The 16,706-nt window shown below is 29.2% G+C and overlaps 1 protein-coding gene across 1 annotated transcript in view; it reads right to left on the bottom strand.

Annotated features, from left to right (window-relative positions):
• The window catches only part of LOC145326551 (dynein axonemal heavy chain 3-like), a 126,906-nt gene that overhangs the window by 88,083 nt on the left and 22,117 nt on the right, over positions 1-16,706 (bottom strand). Inside the window, exons 28-37 of the mRNA XM_080169922.1 lie at positions 16,104-16,152; positions 15,375-15,458; positions 6,766-6,907; positions 6,190-6,230; positions 3,912-4,022; positions 3,601-3,636; positions 3,216-3,335; positions 2,331-2,386; positions 1,995-2,087; positions 1,565-1,678 (exon numbers count right to left, since the gene is read on the bottom strand). Coding sequence (XP_080026048.1) covers positions 1,565-1,678; positions 1,995-2,087; positions 2,331-2,386; positions 3,216-3,335; positions 3,601-3,636; positions 3,912-4,022; positions 6,190-6,230; positions 6,766-6,907; positions 15,375-15,458; positions 16,104-16,152 — 846 coding nt within the window. The remainder of the gene's footprint in view (positions 1-1,564; positions 1,679-1,994; positions 2,088-2,330; positions 2,387-3,215; positions 3,336-3,600; positions 3,637-3,911; positions 4,023-6,189; positions 6,231-6,765; positions 6,908-15,374; positions 15,459-16,103; positions 16,153-16,706) is intronic.

The raw sequence follows: 16,706 nt of genomic DNA, 5'->3' as shown, positions 1-16,706 counted from the left end.
GAGAAAACGGCGGCGGATCTTTTTTATGAAATTTTAATATGTAATGTAGACATGTAAGAAAACCTTAAGTTTAAGATTTTAAGTCAAAAGTTGCGATCACAGGATGGTTTTAAAGATTTCTGGAGACCTGGAGAATCAGGATTATACCTGGGACCTGAAATTGACTTGAATACTTATAATTCATATAAGGATTTACTACTAAAGGATATTTTAGTATTTTGATAAGTTAAAATGCTTTGTTTAAGTCAAAAAAATATTTTTGCTCTTTACCTGGATGAGCCTACCATGTTTGCTGGCATCCTGTGCCCGCCAGGATGTAGATATTCAAAAAATTTCAACTCTCAATTATGTATCATACCCTTACTTGAAAAGTCACTAAGTTATAGCATTCTATCTTTCACACACAGAAAATAAGACAGAAAAACCCGGAGGTAGGCGTTCAACGCACCCGACCGTTAAGGGTTAAACAAGCCCTTTAATAAAAATAAAAATAATAAAATCTATTCTAATTTATATTCTTTTACATATTACATGCATACCGTTAACCCTTTTTGCTAATCTATGCATAAACTTTTTTTCCATATGTATTTTTGTAATGCCTTACATGTATGTTTCTATTGTCAAGTAACATAACAAATAAAAGTTTAAACAACCATTAAGAAATATACAAATTTGTCTTATGTAAATATTGAAAGTTTTCATGAAGCATGGCTATTTTTTCATAAACAATATGGAATTACTGATTTTATATTTGAAGACTTTAGAATAATAGCTATTACAAATTTGCCTTGTTTATAAAAACATAGTTGTTCATATGTATATGTCTTGATATGTCTAGCAGATACAATTATAGGAATTATCATGTCAATACTCGGAACACAATTATTTGATTACAATAACAGGTTACCCTGAAACCAATACATTATGGAGTTGGTCCTACAAACCAGCAAAAATAATAATCTAATCCGATATATGATGTTCAAACAATAATAGCTTCAATTGTTTATATAAATATTTTTGAGTTTGACCCATAATTCATCAAAAATATTTCAAGCCAATAATCCAAATTCATTTTTGAACCTGACATCGTAAATATCATACAATGTATAAATCTAAAATTTATGTTAAATTGCAAGATAATTTAAGAAATAATTAAAAGAGCATTTTTTGCCTAAATTGCAATAACATAGAAACATCAGATGTATTTTTATATCTAAAAAAAAATTGTATCAATATGTACAACATACAAATTTTTAAAACATAGAATTAGTGATGAATTATTTTTACTAAAAATTAAACATCAAGGATGACAAAAATTCATAAAAACAAAGGAAAATAAATGGTTAAAGTAGCGCATTTTGTAATGAAGTGCCAAATACCATTTAGAAGTCTATTTAAAAGTTCAATGTTAACACACTCAAATTTAGATTCCATCATTCTTTGAAATTCGCAATCAGGAACAGTTGCACTTAAAACATAATGCTTATATGAATTCCAATTTCAGATGTAATTCCCAAAGTTCCAGGGAAAAAAAGGGTCAAGGGTAAAATGTAATAATGATTACCTCATTTGACTGTTCCAAGCAAAAACAGTTTGACTGGAAACATTCTCAGCTAGGAGCGCAGCAACTACATCACGGGAGTGGACATCAATGGTCAATAATGCTTCCAAGGTTTTCCTAGACAATAAAATCAATTTTATTCTTTAGTCACTAAGCAATTCTGTTTCTTCCTTATTATTTATATATGTCTGCTATATTTTATTGCATGTATATTGTATATTGTAGATATATCTATCATTCGCTGCCGTATATCTTTCTATCTAGATTCTAGATATCTACCTAACTCTAGGAGACGCCCCCTGCCTAAAAGTATCAACCATTAGACCATGCTTTGTACAATATCTATCTATCTATCTACTTTGCTCTAGAAGACAACCCTTACCATAAAGTATTAATCATTAGGCCAAGATGTGTACAATATCTATCTATCTACCTTGCTCTAGGAGACAACCCCTGCCTCAAAGTATCAACCATTAGACCAAGCTGTTTACAATATTTCTCCAATAATGTCTTCAATTCACCGCCACTAAACATATTTATTGTTTTTTTTTTAATTTTGGATGGATAAAGGTTCAAATGTATTTGTGTCAAATCGTATAAGGAATGGTAAACAAATAATTTCACAATTTTCAAAATAATTCACAGAATATCTATTAGTTAGGTTTGGTTTGGTTATGTCAGGTTTGTTATAGGCTAGATAGGCAGCTCGTGGTTAGAATCTCAGAGTGGTAGAAATTAAGATTGTAAACATTTATATCATAAAACTTACTCAATAGCCAAAGAAACTTCTGCTGTCCAAACTATTGATCTGCTACAAATTACTGCCTGAAAATCATAAATTTCTTCATTAATTGTTTTCAATATTACATCTTTATCCTCTACATTTGAACAAGCATATGATTTAATTTATATAACAAATTTATCCTAAAATTTAACTTTTAAAACAATTGTGTTTTTTGTTTGATTGGCAATGATTTAATGTTGGCTAATGCTCTTATGAAAATTGTATGTTTACCTTTCTAAAAGGGGGGGGGGGGCCCGGGGGGGTTAATGCAACCATCTCGTAATCGATGATTAAATGGCATTTAGAATTCGAATTTCAAACTGAAATTTTTCATGAGTAATTCTTGGTAGGTCTATTTTCCCTAAATCGAACAAAAAGTTGGAAAAGGAACGGCTGGCGGCTCATCCGTTTTTTGCCTATTTTCAGGGCAAATTCATCATTAATTACGTAGGAATCAACTTTTAAAACTTATTTTTGGTTTAATTCATGTTAAATGATAGCAATAACAATTTTTTAAATTTCTAGTACTAACAGCTACCGGCTAGAACCGTTTGATAAGGTTTTTGAGCTACAAAAAGTATTATGTGGAGATAGGTTTCGTGATTAATTTGCTCTTAAGATAGCCCAAAAATGGCAAAACGGCTGAGCGTTAGCCGTTACTTTTCCAACTTTTGTTCGATTTAGGGAAAATAGACCTACCAAGGATTATTTATGCAAAATTTCAGATCGAAATTCGAATTCTAAGTGCCATTTAATCATTGATTACGAGATGGTTGCATTCACCCCCCCCCCCTCCCTTTATGTAATCACTTGTTAATTAAAGGTTAATACTTCAAATAATTGACATATCAATTGGTGTTTAATCTGTACCTGTCCAGGCCAATCTAGAATCCATTTAGTAAGAGCAGCATCGTCATCTTGACAAGTTAGATATGCATCAACACATTTCTCTATTATATCTTTCAAAGATTTTATCATCTGCTTTTCAACCTACAATAGAGAACATTTATGTTGTTCGCAGATAGAAAAAAAAATGCCTGATAACGGAATTAATTCAATGACTTTTTATTTGTTTTTTTGCATCTTAATTTATTTTTATCTCTGATTTTAAACCGTAAAAGAAAACTATATTCACTAATAGTTTTATAGAAACTACTCACATAAAAGTAATTCAAAATTATAAACTTAAACTATAGCTCTTTGTACTTATTGTATTTGCTTATACATGAAATAACAATATTTTACATTTTTTTACCTGAAGTAACCATTTCTCAACCATTCCTTTTGCATCCTAAATAATTTGACATTATATAATATTAAATAGGTTCACAAGATTAGACTTTCCAATATATCCTGAATTGAATTATATAATTTTTCAAGATTATGGAAATTAAACAGACAAATAAAAAAATTGTTGATTTCTCAACTTTCCCCAGACTACAAAATGAATTACGTAAAAAGATTTGTCCTTATTAAAAAGCGTGGATCAGTATGCCTTACAGATACCGATATTTACAAAATAGCTTCGCTACTTAAATATAATTTTATTTATGAAAGCACCATTACCTGTGGATGAATAATATTAGAGAAATTAACAGATTCATCTAGAGAGGAGACCATTGATATAATATCTTGATTTCCTTGCTTGTCTTTCTTAAATTCCAATCTATCTATTCCCTAAAAAAGAAGAATTTTGACCATTAATGTCGCAGCATAAAACACATATTATTGGGAGCTGTAGAACTCTTTTCTCTATATTATAGTTTGAGCATTTAGTATCTCCTCTCTATGATTAATATTACTAGTGGCTTCATACTAGCCCCCAATAGGTGATACCATTAACAATAGTGATATTATCAAAGAATTTCTCTGATAAAAGTTACAATCTGGCAATATTTGTACCTTGTAATTTGCGCAGAATTAAAAGTGGAAACTTTTGTAATCATTACCAACAAACAAAATTAATAAGGAAGGATTTTTTTCTCAGGATAGCCTAAAATAAGGATAAGGTCTAAAATAGCTATATGGTTTAATTTTTTAGTGCTTTGTTAAAGTCACGAAATGCCTAGCGTCTTTTGACCGCCAGGATGGCATCATTTTAAAAATTGCGATTCCTAGTCGAGTCTTATTTCTAAAATTTAGACAGCTAATTATCTTTTACTCACAGAAAATTGAACAGAATCACAAATTACAACATTACAATTAGCTTAACCAAACCGTAATTTCTCTAAAATTCAAGAAAACATTTGTATGTGATGCCATATACTATGGCTGTATTACAGTTAGGAGTTTGAAACCAAGTTACTTGTTGAAGAAGTAAAATAACCTATTACATTCAAAGAAACTGACATTGATTTCATTTCATTTTTTTAAAACAAATAAAAAAACTAAGATGCCGGTTTTACAAGTATATATTAGTATTCTTTAAAAAATTGTTTTTCTACACTGCTAAGTTTGTTTAAATCTCCTCACTGTAATACTGCACAATAAAACTTCTTTGTATTTTTAAGGTAAAGAATAGAGGAATAGAGTGATAGAGGATTACTTAGAACGTTACAAAGTTATAATGACCCAAGATTTACTACTCTGTTACGGACGTTTGTAATCAGAAAGGCCGTCATTTTGTATGAAAAAGTTTAGAACTTATTTGTAGTAATAAAAGGTATTTCTTAGTTATTGTGTAAAAATTTCACTAAAATTTACACTTGTGCTTTAGTTTTTATTGGTATTTAGGACATTAAGCTATATCCAAGAAACTTTACATTTTGTCAGTCTATAATTAACATCTTTTATTTGTATTCATCCTTGTTTGTATAAATCTAGAATTGTCTGTAGCATTGAATTTACATAGGATTCCATACATTCCAACATCATCAAAGTGAACCACGTTTTTAGAAACGCAATTTCTTTTAATAAAACGCCCACAAAATAAAGACTTATCTTAGCCATTGTCGTTTAAATGATAATTTTTTTCATGCTTTTAAGGGGAGGGTTTTTAATGCAACCATCTCGTAATCAGTGAGCAAATGGCACTTAGAATTCGAATTTCGATCTGTACTTTTGCATGAGTTATCCTTGGTAGGTCTATTTTCTCTAAATCGAACAAAAAGTTTGGCCGTTTTTTTGCCTATTTTCAGGGTAAATTTATCATCAATTACGTAGGAATCAACTTTTTAAAACATATTTTTGATTTAATTTATGTTAAATGATAGCAATAACCATTTTTAAAACTTCTAGTACCAACAGCTACCGTCTAGAACCGTTTGATATCGTTTTGGAGTGGAAAAGAGTATTATGTGGAGATAGGTTTCGTGACTTAATTTGCAATATAAATATCCAAAAAATGGCAAAACGGCTGAGCCGCCAGCCGTTAGCCGATACTTTTCCAACTTTTTGTTCGATTTAGGGAAAATAGATCTTCCAAGGATTACTCATGCAAAATTTCAGATGGAAATTCGAATTCTAAGTGCCATTTGCTCACTGATTACGAGATGGTTGCATTACCCCCCGGCCCCCCCCCCCTTTTCTGTGCCATGCCAAAGAAAACTAGCGAAAATGCATATTTTAGCGCGGTTTTTTTTTTTTTTAGTGTTGGCTAATGCAGATTGTTAAAGAACTTTGTTATTCCATTTTAAGTGCAAACTAAGTTCATCCGTTCATTTTATTGTTAGTAGCAAATCAAGTTGTTAAAAAACCGTAACCATGTCCAATTAGTTACTCTAATGCCTTCCTCCGTTTTTCTGACTTAATTCAAATTTAGGTATCGGCATAAAAAGAATTGTAAATTGTCAACATCGAAACAATGGAAATTTGTCCATAAATTTTTGGCAAGAACATAAATTACCTCAAAACATTTCTTGACATGGGGCTGAACACGCAGGGGATCTAAATAATCAACAATCAAATTAATTCATTTTCTTACTTTTTACAGATCAGATTGTGTTTAGGTTTGATACTCTAGATTTTGTGTTAAACACACGAGGATACCATTAAAATGCAATTGCGATTAAATATGATTGACCATGTATCATAATCTATAGAGAGTTGTACTATATAATGTTTAAATATAGGGTGTAAATAATAATAATCATAAAGATTTAAATAGAATTAATGAAAGTTTAATTTTAATAGGTAAAAATACAGAGAAAATTAGAGAACAAATAAAAATAGAGAGTTTAAATAAAAATAAATTAAAAACAATTAAAGAAAAAGAAATGAAGCCATTCCAAAAACACAAAAATCCCAATATAGATACTTCTATATTCATGGAAAATAACATAAGTTAAAAACTTGAAGATTATTCTACTTTGAAAATTGTCATCCTTGTTTTTATCTCTAATTTATATCCAAAAAGGCAAAACAATACAATTTTTTGTTTACAAGAACAGAGACAATAAATATATCCTTTGCAATAAATTACCTTTCGTTTCACTGAGAATTTCTAGCAGCTCGTCATTGGAGAGGAAAAAGAATCTTGGAAAATAAAGTCTCTTTTTCTCCAGGTAGTCATTGAGTCCCTTCATTATTTCATCAAGCAGTTGGTTGGCTTCTTCCAAATTTATCTAAAATAGTATTATATAGTGAAACAAATATAAATAAGGATTATTCAACAATTTAAAACGAAGCTTTAAAATTATTGATGATACCGCCCTTTTCTATATTCTGACAATTCTAATTTAGCATAAGTATTTAAAACTTTCAAAAATCAGTTGATTGATTAGATTCATATTGCATATAAACAATGTTAGGTTCACTGGGTCAATTATACTTAGTGATTAAAATAGTTGCTTTGCGCTAGTATCAAACGTCCCTAATTCCTAAGGGGAGGAAGAGGGCAGAAGCTTACTAGAAAAATAATTTAATCATGTTATTAAATAGACAAGTAATGATTCATTTCAAATAAACTATATTTTTGTTTATTGTATAATGTTTTACATAATTACAATTAAGAGCTCCATGAATTATTATTTAGCATCAGAAAATCATTTCTGTGAGATGGAACGTTTGTGTAGAGTGAGATAGATGAGAGAAAATATTGAACAAAAAGTTAAATGGTTTATACTTATTTACAACTAAATAACAGTTATCTACATATATTATATTCTGAGTGAGCAGTGGCGTGCGAACCGAAGGGGGCATTTGGGGCGATTCACCCCACCCCCTCCTAGCGCCCAAAACGCAAACACCACTTTATAAAAAAGTTACAGATTTTTAAAATGCCATTTGAAGAGGGTGGGAGATGGTGATATCACTTTTTAGCTATAATTCAATAATTCACTATATCTGTCAGTCCGTAACGCTATGGGGAAATGTGATTTTCCAAATTATTTCAAAATTGAGAGTTTCTATCTCACCTCCACCTAATTTTTTTTTAATTCAATAATTCACTATATCTGTCAGTCCGTAACGCTATGGGGAAATGTGATTTTCCAAATTATTTCAAAATTGAGAGTTTCTATCTCACCTCAACCTAATTTTTTTTTTAGGTGGGTTAATCATTCTTTTGTATCATCCTCCTTGCCATGAAAAAGGTTTTAATTCCATGTGGGGGAGGGGGAGGGGTAAATATTCTTTTTTTTTGCATAATTCAGCGATGTATGTATATTGTACAATGAGTTGTCCTGTTATGGAGAGCACAATCCGTCCAGTAGTGGTCGAAATATTTTAGCAAAGACAGAAACACTCATAGAATACAGCTGAAACATCCTATCACTTTTAGATATTTTTTTTAACAAACATATAATTTATAAATATATTACAGTTTCACTCTCATGTATGTTTTCATCCAAGTAGACTATGTTTCTTACTTACACACGCACAAAAATAGATAGATAGTTAGATTTATCTAAAGAACATAAATTTGTGTGTATAATTCTCATAAAAAACTAAAACTTATTTATGTTTGTTAAAAGCTTCTATTAAAAAGATTTGTCTTTTCTATAAATATGGATGTGGTTATCCTTGTACAGAGTACGAGTCCCCCTATCCCCAGGAAAAACATATTTCAAAGTAAACAATTATTCCTTGGATTTTTAATATATCTGGAAAGAAAAGCAACAAACAGACAAACAATCATAATTTATATGATAAATATGCATAATGAATGAAAAATATTTACATAAAGTTTGTAAGAAAACCATAAATCCCTTTTAATGTTCCTATTTTTTCATGAAAAATTGTGATTGTATTTGTTGAAAATACTTTTCTGGTTCAGCCGAAAAATAACAAGAACAATTTTGTCTAATCAGAACAAAACAACATAACTATTGAATACTGTGAAACTGTATCAAGTAATTAATCAGTTAATATTGAAACATTTCAAAATTATTCTAAAGTCTTTCAAAGTGTAAAACTATTATTTTGTATTAAAATGTAGTTCATCATGTTTTCGACAAAATGCAATGTGTCACAGACCAACATACTGACTGCTTTATGAATGTATGAAAGTTGCTGATGAAAAAAAACTTATCTAAACAAGAGAATATATGTATATGGTATGTAAAATATGAATAAATTGTAAATAATGCTGTAACAATGTCTGCCTTTTATGTATTTGTATATGCTTCAAGTTGGAAGTTTTTTTTTATAATTTTACACCTATATAAAGTCTCAAATTTGATGTCAGCTTTATAAGAAAAAAAAATAACCCAATAGAAAGCTTTTCTAATAATTTTGATTAATCTGCCCAGTAATTTGTGAGATCTTCTTGTACAACACATACATCCAAATGCAAATTTAGAAAGAAGGTGTATCAACTTTTTTTTATGGCTAGCCGGTTCTTTTAGTAAGTAGTAGATGTAAAATTTTTCATAGAATTCAGATATGCAATCGGTTTTTTTGTAGACCTCTTATTTTTTAAGTAATTTAAGTTTTTTAAAAAAATAATTAAGTCGGTTTTAAGGTACTAAAACGCAACAAAATAAAAGAAGAAAATGGCCAGTAAGAACAAAAATAGTAAGATCTTTAATTTGACACCTTACTTTTAAAAATCTGTTGAGTAATTATTGAAAAAATCTATTTTTTTAACCTCGGTTTAATAAAAACTTTAGACCTAAATATTTTCTCAAACAGACATAAAAAACATGGGTTCATATATACCTTTAGAATCAGAAAAATATTACGAATCCATTGTAAGCAAAATTGAAAAAAAGTAAAAAAATAAAAAAATATAAAAATGGCCAATTGTATTTTTTGTTCTGGCAACACTATCGTCTTCCCTTTTTTTACCCCCTCTATACCCCGTTCCCATTTTTATACCCAATTCAAAAGTTAAGACGTTGCCTGTACAATATAATATGATATTTTCATATAATTCCTTTTATTGTAGTTTATATACTATATTGTAAACTTTTTTTTCAATTTTGCTTACAATGGATTCGTAATATTTTTCTGATTCTAAAGGTATATATGAACCCATATTTTTTTACTTGTGAAATGATAAAATTGAGTTCAAAGTTTTTATTCTCGTGGGTTTAAAAAAATCGATTTTTTCAATAATTACCTGACAGAATTGAAAAAGTAAGGTGTCAAATTAAAGATCTTACTATTTTTGTTCATAATGGCCATTTTCTTTCTTTTTTTTGTTGCATTTTAGTACCTTAAAATCGACTTAATTTTTTTTTTTTTAACTTAAATTACTTAAAAAATAAGAGGTCTACAAAAAAACCGATTGCATATCTGAATTCTATGAAAAATTTTACATCTACTACTTACTAAAAGGACCGGCTAGCTATAAAAAAAAAAGTTGATACAACTTCTTTGTTCAAAAAGTAACTCAGGTCTCCAAATAATATAAAAATGTAACTTTGTATTTATCTAAACTATGAATCTTTGCTGACACGTGTAACATAGACGCCAAAGACCAGTTTATACTTTCATTTATTTTCTGTCTATCTCTTCATAAATGAATCGCATCGGAGCATACATGAAATCTCATTGGTTGAATTAAACTGAGGTTTTCTAGTTTTTTTTATTAGAGTTAATTAGAGCTGAGATGGGTTTTTAATAAATGTCGCGTTTTTTTGACAATTTTTTTGACATTGATTGATTGAACGAAGACGATGGGATTTCAACACAGAGTATATAACTTAAGAATTCAAAATTTAATAATTATTAATTTAGCCATTTGTATAATGTCTAATACAACACTTAAATCCATTTTTGCTGCATATTTATTAATGCATCTTTTTAGAGCTGTGTTAGACATTATACAAATGGCTAAAATAATAATTTAAAATTTTGAATTCTCATGTGGTATACTCTGTTAAAATCATACGGGGCATTGATCTTCAAGATGAAATAAGATTTTTAACAGAGTAATGGATTTAAGTTGTATTAGACATTATACAAATGGCTAAAATAGTAATTTTAAAATTTTGAATTCTTATGTTGTATACTCTGTGTTGAAATCCCATTGTCTTCGTTCAATCAATCAATGTATAAAAAATTGTCAAAAAAATGCCGCGTTTTTTCGACAATTTTTTCGACATTGATTGATTGAACGAAGACGATGGGATTTCAACACAGAGTATATAACATAAGAATTCAAAATTTTAGAATTATTATTTTAGCCATTTTTATAATGTCTAATACAACTTAAATCCATTTTTGCTGCATATTTATTAATGCATCTTTTTAGATCTGTATTAGATATTATACAAATGGCCAAAATAATAATTTTAAAATTTTGAATTCTTATGTTGTATATTCTGTTAAAAACCTTATTTCATCTTGAAGACCAATGCCCCATACGATTTTAAAAGAGTTTACAACTTGAGAATTCAAAATTTTAAATTATTATTTTAGCCATTTGTATAATGTCTAACACAGCTCTAAAAAGATGCATTAATAAATATTCAGCGAAAATGGATTTAAGTTGTATTAGACATTATACAAATGGCTAAAATAATAATTTTAAAATTTTGATTTCTTATGTTGTATATATTCTGTGTTGAAATCCCATCATCTTTGTTCAATCAATAAATGTCTAAAAAATTGTCAAAAAAAACGCGGCATTTTTTAAAACCCCATCTCTGTTCTTTCAACTTTTACTCAAATCAAGTCCATCACATGAAGTACTGCCTTCATATTGTTGTTTCACATCTATGTTTTATCTGTGCATTAATAATAAATATGCTTCATCTATTGCAATCATTGTAAAATAATAAAAATCCCTTTATGAATTTAAGTTAATAAAATCATATTTTTTTCTTGAGTTTCTATTAAAACAAAAAAATAATATCTCGGACTTCAAATGTACATGATTAGTAATCTTTAATTCGTAATTCGTATCTATTATAAACATTTAAAAATACATAAATTCATAGTTTGTTTCATGTTTACCTCGAAATAAATTATATAAAAATAAAATAACAACAAATAGCAATACAACAGTACGTTCATTACGTTTTCAACAGGACCTAGTGTTGTACTGTGTATACACTATACACATATGGGTAAGAGGAAAGGGCATATTTTTTTCATTTTGTTCATAAAAAGAGTCAGCTGTAAATAGTCGTATTTTTAAGATAAAGCTTTTCTCATGTAAATTATATCGTGTTAATCTAGTATAGTGTAAAGCATATTACAAATCCTTTAATAAGTTAGCTATGAATTGTTGAATTCCTTAACCCATTAGTGACGAACCAGGTATTAAAACCCGGTTCCGAAAAATGGAGAAAAAAAAAAACGGTTTCCAGTCTTCAAATTTCATCATCCTTTTGAGAGCCTCCCCTTTACTCCGTTCTTTATCTATTGCCCCCGGAGAGAAGTCTCAGATATGGATCTACTAGAAATGCCTGGATGTACCATCCAGGTTTGGATAAATTGGTGAAAATAATTGTTTCCTTCTGTTATGATACATTATTGATATTGATTCTTATAAAAATCATCATCCTGAAACATTAATTTTAACAAAAAAAAGGGTTTTAGCTTTTTTGTTTAATTTCTTCTATGGTTGATTTGAAATCTGAATTTGCGTCACCCTTCAACATTGAATATGACTGCGTATGACTTAGAGAAACGACATCTATAAAATCCATCATAAAACATAAATATTAACATATTCATAGAAAAACATATTTTCTGTATATCCTATTATATAAAGTAATGTTTTTTTAATCTGAAGCTTAATGAATCAATAACTACTGAACCGATTGAGTTCTCCATTTGAGGAAAGTTTCACAGAGGGTTTAGGATGGTTATAGGCTAATGTAATTATTAGTTTTAAGATATGGGATGGTTTTTGGCTACTTATAAGATATTCCAATAGAAAGCCTCTAGATGCTAGTGCATTAAAAAGCATTTTACTTCCAATCTTCTGTATTAAATTTTTTTAATTATTAGCTTAAAATTTGAGTGAAAGTTCCTTTCCTAAATAGCGCATGGGTTAACACGCTGATTTGTCATCCTTAAAATCCAGGTTCTAGTCATGCTTGGTTACACATTTTTTATCCAAAATTCCGTTGACAACAAATTAATCTTTCCTTATTACATATCAATCCATTAATTTATTTATGAATCAAAAATATTTCAAGGGGGTTGGAGAGGGGGAGTAATATAATAGTTATTTAGCATCGTATCATTAACTATTATTATATAACACTGGCTTTAATCTCAAATGATTGTACATTTTTATATTCATAGAAAACTGGATATAATACGATGCATATATATATTTTTCAGTATGGCTAAGAACCGGTTCTAATTCGGATTCGAAGCAATACTGGAATATTAAAGTGAGAATGTATTTAGGGTCAGGGAATATCAAATACAAATTTTATTATGTATTATTAAAAAAATTGCACTGAAATATGTATCCTGCATGTCTTAGTGTTTTACACTCTAGCTTGCCATTTCTAAAATCCAGGTTCTAATCTGACTGGAAATCCACGAAAAATTTTCTCAAAATTATTTTTTTTCAAAGTAAGAACTCGCTCAGGAATCGATCCTAAACATTCTCAGCCATAGACGAACACATTACCTCTGTGCCACGAACGCTGTCTAGAGGCCAATTAAAAATTCGTGAATATATAACAGTCCATTGTCTGAATATCAACCTTTTTCTTCTATTGTCCTTACCTGAGAGAGAGAGAGAGAGAAAAAGAGAGAAAGTGAAAAAAAAATTTTCACATCATTCACCGAGATCTGAACACGCAATATTCATATTTAGAAGCTAATACGAAAACCATTATACCAAGAACGCCGGTATAATTTATGTAAAATTAATTATAAGAATTAAGAGAGAGAGAGAGAGAGAGAGAGAGAGAGAGAGAGAGAAAGAAAAAGAAAGAGAAAAAGAGAAAGAGAGAGAGAGAAAAAGAGAGAAAGTGAAAAAGAGAGAGAGAAAGTGAAAACAAAATTTACAGAATATTCACCAGGAATTGAACCCGCTATCTTCACATTAAGAAGCAAGTGCTATAACCACCCTACCAAGAACACATTGTAAAAATTAAGGAGGTGGGGGGGAGGGGAGACATAAGGAGGAAATAGGGAAGGAAGAACATATGAAGTGGGATAAAAAGGGAGAGAGGGGGGAACATTTATTTCTTTATTACGAAACCTCCATATCTAAAATATTTGTATTTTGTAGATTTAAAATTTTTTTTCAATTTGATTCTTTAGGCCATAAATTGCTTTTTTTGTGCAAAAACTTGTCTAAATTTTTAAATCTTCAAAATACATATACCCCAAAAAACAGGGAGGTTTGGTGAGAGTTTGGTGAGAAAATGAGGTTGATTTATTCTATTGTCTTTTTTTCTTTACTGTTTTTTGATGTAAATTGTTAAAAGAATATCGTTTTTAGGATTATTATATGTGCATGTACATTAGATATAATGTTTTATCTGTTTTTAAATAGTTTTAAGTAATATTGCTTAATTTATACGAAATATTGCTGAATCTTTTACAGGGGAAATTTTGTCCATGTACTTTTTGACCAGGAACAACATATGAAGTGGGATAAAAAGGGAGAGAGGGGGAAACATTTATTTCTTTATCACGAAACCTCCGTATCTAAAATATTTGTATTTTGTAGATTTAAATTTTTTTTTTTAATTTGATTCTTTAGGCCATATATTGCTTTTTTTGTGCAAAAACTTGTCTAAATTTTTAAATCTTCAAAATACATATACCCCAAAAAACAGGGAGGTTTGGTGAGAGTTTGGTGAGAGTTTGGTGAGAGTATATGAAAAAAAACTTCGAGGTTTGGTGAATAATACTTTTTTTAATACATTTTCTTTTTTTACAACCCATCTTTGAAGTTTCGTGTAGCTCAGTATATAGAACGCGAGTCTTCTTATCCGGTTGTCCTGGGTTCGAACCTGTCCGAGAGGGCCAGGGATTTTGTACATGTTAAAAATTGGAAGATTTCATTAAATAAAAGTTGTCGCAAATATAGGTATTAAATGATATGGATAATATGGATCTGCCGCGAAAAAACAGGTGCTTTTGCAAAACGTTAATAACTTTTTTGTTTTTATAGTTAAGTTGCTGATTTTTTTTGTGAAATCTAATGTTTATAGACAAGTACATCTATTTGTGAATTCGTTTTATTCAAATTATTATTTTTTATATGATTTTTTTATCGTTTTTTTACGCCCTATTAGGAACCGGTTTGGCATGGCCATAAATACCCGACAGTTTTAAAACCCGGCTCGGTTTTGGTTTTATTACCCGGTTTTAACTTTTCAACCATTAAGTATTTTTTTATGATTTATTATTCTTGAGCCACCCTAATCAGTATACCCTAGTAATCTCTATAGGTGTCCTCCAATAGTTTTATGCTCTTTTTCTGATATGTATTATTCAATTTTTATATGTTCTTTTTTTGTGTATATTGTACATTACAATGTACATTTCTATATTCGTAGAAAACTGGATATAATACGATGCTAGACATAGTTTTTTCGTATTCATGAGAACCAGTTCCTATCCACCGGATTCAAATATTTTTTTCTTATTTTGATTTTTATAGATTATTCTAGCACAATACACTGTGTTCTATTATTTCAAAATATGTGGATTACATACCAGCATGTTAGGTTGACTGGTAGCTTGAAGAACTCTGGTATCAGAAACTGTTTTAGCCATAATGTTTCTCCATATTCTGTCGACCTAAAATATACAATTTAATTAAATTAAATACTTTTCTTACACAGCAGCTGCATCTGCAGCCGTAACATGTCGCCTAATTACCAAAGAAGTCGAGTGTATCTGTCATACTTAATGTGCATTTTTTTAAAATCGCATTTTTATTTGGAATCATGAAACCAGTTATTCTCAGAATAGATAAATGTAAAGAGCGAGTCTATGAAGTTAATAAATCGTTTGCTTACATTTAAGTTTCTTAATATTAATAATGTTATTATTATTTTAAATGTCACTTTAATCAAATGCTTTGTTAAGATTACAAAAATTTAGCATTCAAATAACATACACTGAGTCATTTAAACATTTTTTGTATAAAAGCCAACTTACTTAGAATTACACAAAAAGCCAATAATTGTTTTTGTTGATAAGATCGTGCGTCAACTTTTGGTCAGTATAAATCACATTTAAAATTTTCCTATTCGACCTTATCAAGAAGCCAACAATAAAATATTTTCAATTTAGCGTTAAATTTGTTCAAAATAAGCCCTTTTTCATGCTGGGTTAGTGCTGGTTTGTCTTGATTCATTTTAAGATGGGCGTAAACTCAATCTTCCAAGCAAAGAAGATATATATCATACAAAATAAATATTATTCTATTGTATAAATTACCTTATTAAATTTTCTTCCTTCAATAGGCATTTGCTTCATAATGTCCTCACTAAAATAGCAATAAATTAAATTCATGAAATTTATTTTTTCATAGCATTACATATTCCAATATCCCTCATTTAATAGAAAGGGATTAAATAGAGAGTTAAGCTGGTTTTGTTTGAAACAGAGACAAGTATACTATCAACTACTTGTTTCATTGGAATTACAATGTATATAATTAACAAAGATAAAGATTTTCGCTAGAACAAAAAAATTAGAGAAATGAATTTTCTCAATATAAATTTTATGTCCTCTATAGTATTACAGACAAAAATTAGGGAACAACCGAGTTAATTATAGGCCAGGTAGATCAACAAGATAAATCTAGCAATCCATCTCGGATAAAAGCAAAGTAAATAACGTCTACCTTTTAACGAAGAAAGTCATAGAGACAAAATGAGTTATAAAGTAGGGATTATTGTTCCTTTCATAAACAAGAATCATGTGTAATTGGTAGAAAATAATATGACATAGTCAAAAAGTTGCTTAGAATATGTATTTCTTTAGAAAGTTCACGTGTGAATCGGTATATTGTAAACCTTTGTTCCTTTCCGTGTCTAT

The sequence above is a fragment of the Acartia tonsa genome, chromosome 8 (assembly GCF_053477335.1).
Source record: "Acartia tonsa isolate MP-2025a chromosome 8, ASM5347733v1, whole genome shotgun sequence".
In the NCBI taxonomy this organism is placed as follows: Eukaryota; Metazoa; Arthropoda; class Copepoda; order Calanoida; family Acartiidae; genus Acartia; species Acartia tonsa.
The sequence above is the reverse complement of the archived record's forward strand: the minus strand, read 5'-3'. Positions and strand labels throughout refer to the sequence as shown.